Genomic DNA, 3,074 nt, shown 5'->3' on the forward strand with positions numbered 1-3,074 from the left:
CAGTGGGAGCGCCGCCGCGCTCCCAAGCAGCGCACTCTCCAGTGCGCCACCGGGCCGGCCCGAGCTAGCTCATCTTTTGACTTGATCTGCTGTTTGTCTGTGTTCATTATTTTTTGTTTGTTTTTGTAATGAGAATGCATTGCTTCTATTTTTTAAAAAATTAACTTCATTACGGGGAAGAAAGGTTCAGGTCGTGTCCCCTCCATTTCCGTCACTTGCGTGTCACCTGGTTTTCACTTGGGTGGTGGAATCTGTCCCCCGTTGGTTCCTCCACCATGCCTGGCTGAGCCTGGCATCGCACACTGACATGATCCACACAGTTCCCTTCTGTCACCCTGTGGGCTCTCCAAGGGGGTGCACATAACTTGCTCATCTGCACACACCTGTTAGTGCCAGGTTGGGTACACTGAGTCAGGTACAGAAAAATTGGCTGAACTATGTGTCGTTTTGCATTAACTTGTAAAGAAAACGTTTTTACAGCTTTATAGAGACACATGTCACATCCTGTAGACTCTCAGGTGTGCGGTGTATTCACAGAGGTGGGCATCACCGCCACAGCCCATCTCCCGGCCCCTCTGCGACCCCAGGCTCTGCTGCTCTGCAGCTCTGTGGCCGGCCCGAGCCAGGCCTCACACTCAGGGGGGGGGCGACACGGAGTCCCGTGTGACCGGCTGCCGCTTCCACTGAGCGTGCTGTCTGCAGTGTGTGGACCCAGAAACGTCGACACATCGGCTTGTTCACGTTTCCCTTGTGTTTGTGCGCAGCTCTCTCTACCTGGGGCTGGAGGACCAGCCTCTCGGATATCGCCCAAAGATGATAGAAAGGGTCTCTTGCCCCCACCAGGATCAAATGCGGGGTGATGACAGGAGAGGCTCAAGTGTCACCGCGCACGTGCCAGGGCTCGGCCGCGCGGCAGGTGTCGTCCCTCTGCGTAGAGGCTAGGCTCACACGAGGAGGATCCAGGCCCAGGCCCCGGGCCGCGCGGTGCCCGGAACCCGCGGGACGACGCCCGTTTCCCGCACTAGAGGGGACGCGTTTGCAGCGGCCTTCCGGGGCGGGGCCTGTCCGGGAGCGGAAGAGCCCGGGTGGCGCGCGGGGTCGGGGGCCGGGCGGCGAGCCCGGCTGGCAGCAGGAGCAGGCGCGCGGCGGAGGCGGGAGGCGGGAGGCGCTCTGCCGGCCCCCGCGCCCGGGCCCGCGCAGCCATGAACCTGGAGCGGCTGCGGAAGCGCGTCCGGCAGTACCTCGACCAGGTGGGCGGCCCGACCCGGGAGCCGGGGCCTGGGGCCTGGGGTGACTGCCAGAGGGGCTCTAGGGGGGAAGGAGGGGACCGGCCTGGCCTTGTGTGGGGCAGGCCCTGTCCTCCTGCCGAGCCGCCTGTGCGCGCCGAGGATGCGGAGCCGGGGCCTGGAGGCCGCCCCGTGAGGTCCCGCCCTGCGGCCGGCCGAGCGCCTGGCCCGGAGTGGGCGCGCAGCAGACACCGCGTGCTGGACGGAAGTCGAAGGGGGGGGTCTGAAGAGGAGAGCCTCAGGGTTAGGCGGTAGCTGAGCCAGTGCCCCCCTCGTCCCAGGCCCCGGTGCACGCCTGAAGCCGGGGACGGTACCGAGGCTGCTATGTGCACTGTGCTCTTTGCTCTAGGTACATTACTGTGATGAAGTGTCGTGTGTGAATTAGGCACAGTAAGGTTTTAACCACACTGATGATAAAATAGAACAATTATAAACAGCATTCCGTAGTAAGAGTTACGTGAATATGGTCTTTCTCAAAGTATCTTATTGTACTGCGAAGTGTGCTCACCTGTTTTCGTTCAGCGAGTAGCTGACGAGGCCGCCGGTGAGGCGGGACTACTGCAGAGCATTTTTGAGAGGGTTAGTTGTAATTCTTATTTGGTTGAACTTAAGTGAATAAAGATATATACAAGCCTGTTATCTCAAGTCAGTATTTTAAAAATTCTTACTAACTACATCTGCATTCCCTGCACTGCCCTTAAGTGGGTAGAAGTGTCTCTAGAATCAGCAGCATCAGTTTTATCCATGATGTCTGTTCTTGTTAAAATGCTTGCACTCCCAGTAAATCGGAAACGAAAAAAGGAGGCGAAAACCTTGTTCAGGGCAAAACATTTGAAACTGGATGCTAAATAATGTGGCCAGATGTTTGCAGTACATTGGGGGCTGTGTTTTTGTTTATAGTAAATCAGCTGAATTCAGTAAATATTTTCTGATCACCTTTTCTTTGACACTGGGATGTAGTCAGGAAGAAGACAGGCCTGGTTTCCACTCTAGGGACACCTATATTGAGCAGACTTGTAACCATGCCATAAGCATGTCTTCTGCCCACCTGACTGGCAGCGTGCAAGGTAACTGAGGCAAAGATTGGGGAAAGACTGAGAACCAGAACAGGGACTAAAGTTAGCCATGGTAAATATGTGAGTGGCTTTCCATTGCCAGCCTCTTCATTTTTGTTAGAGTTGCCTAGAGGAGGTGACTTTTTCTCCATGGTCACAGTGGCTTAGTTATGTATGTGTGTTTTTAAATTTTGAGTGTTATTAGAATTACAACTGTATTACATAAGTTATTTGAGTATATGGTCTATCTACTAAATTCCTCTTTGAGATTCATTAACAGCTCACTAAGTGTCATTATATAAATATCAGCACAAGAAGAGCTTATGACTAGGTATTGCAAAGTTATTAAATTATCTACTGTTTTTGATAACTTGAAGTGTATGAGTTTTTGAAAAACTACCTTCATGAATTGTATATACAAAGATCTTATAAATAATGTTTTTTATTGTAGCATTGAACTAAAACGCTCACTGTGATATAAGCTAGACATGATTGATAGATCCCATACTACGTGTAAAAAATTATTGTATTGAGATATTGACTTATTTTATAGCATTCTAATTAGATAACTATTTAAAACTATGGAAATAACAGGGCAGTTGCCACTTTTTTCTTTTTGTATACAGCAACAGTATCAAAGTGCTCTATTTTGGGCAGATAAAGTAGCTTCACTGTCTCATGGTAAGTGACAAATGCTTGTCTTTTGGTCCTGTCCGTCCCCCCGTCCCCCCCC

At 51.8% G+C, this 3,074-nt stretch overlaps 1 protein-coding gene across 3 annotated transcripts in view; it reads left to right on the forward strand.

Moving 5' to 3' along the window:
• Positions 1 to 1,175: 1,175 nt before the first annotated feature.
• The window catches only part of CDC16 (cell division cycle 16), a 29,861-nt gene continuing 27,962 nt past the window's right edge, over positions 1,176 to 3,074 (forward strand). For all 3 annotated transcript variants that reach the window (XM_008582652.1, XM_008582654.1, XM_008582653.1), the window contains exons 1-2: positions 1,176 to 1,250; positions 2,968 to 3,022. In XM_008582652.1, the coding sequence (XP_008580874.1) occupies positions 1,203 to 1,250; positions 2,968 to 3,022 (103 nt within the window). In that variant the 5' untranslated portion in view covers positions 1,176 to 1,202. The remainder of the gene's footprint in view (positions 1,251 to 2,967; positions 3,023 to 3,074) is intronic.

This window comes from Galeopterus variegatus, unplaced genomic scaffold (genome assembly GCF_000696425.1).
Source record: "Galeopterus variegatus unplaced genomic scaffold, G_variegatus-3.0.2 Scaffold2684, whole genome shotgun sequence".
NCBI lineage: Eukaryota > Metazoa > Chordata > Mammalia > Dermoptera > Cynocephalidae > Galeopterus > Galeopterus variegatus.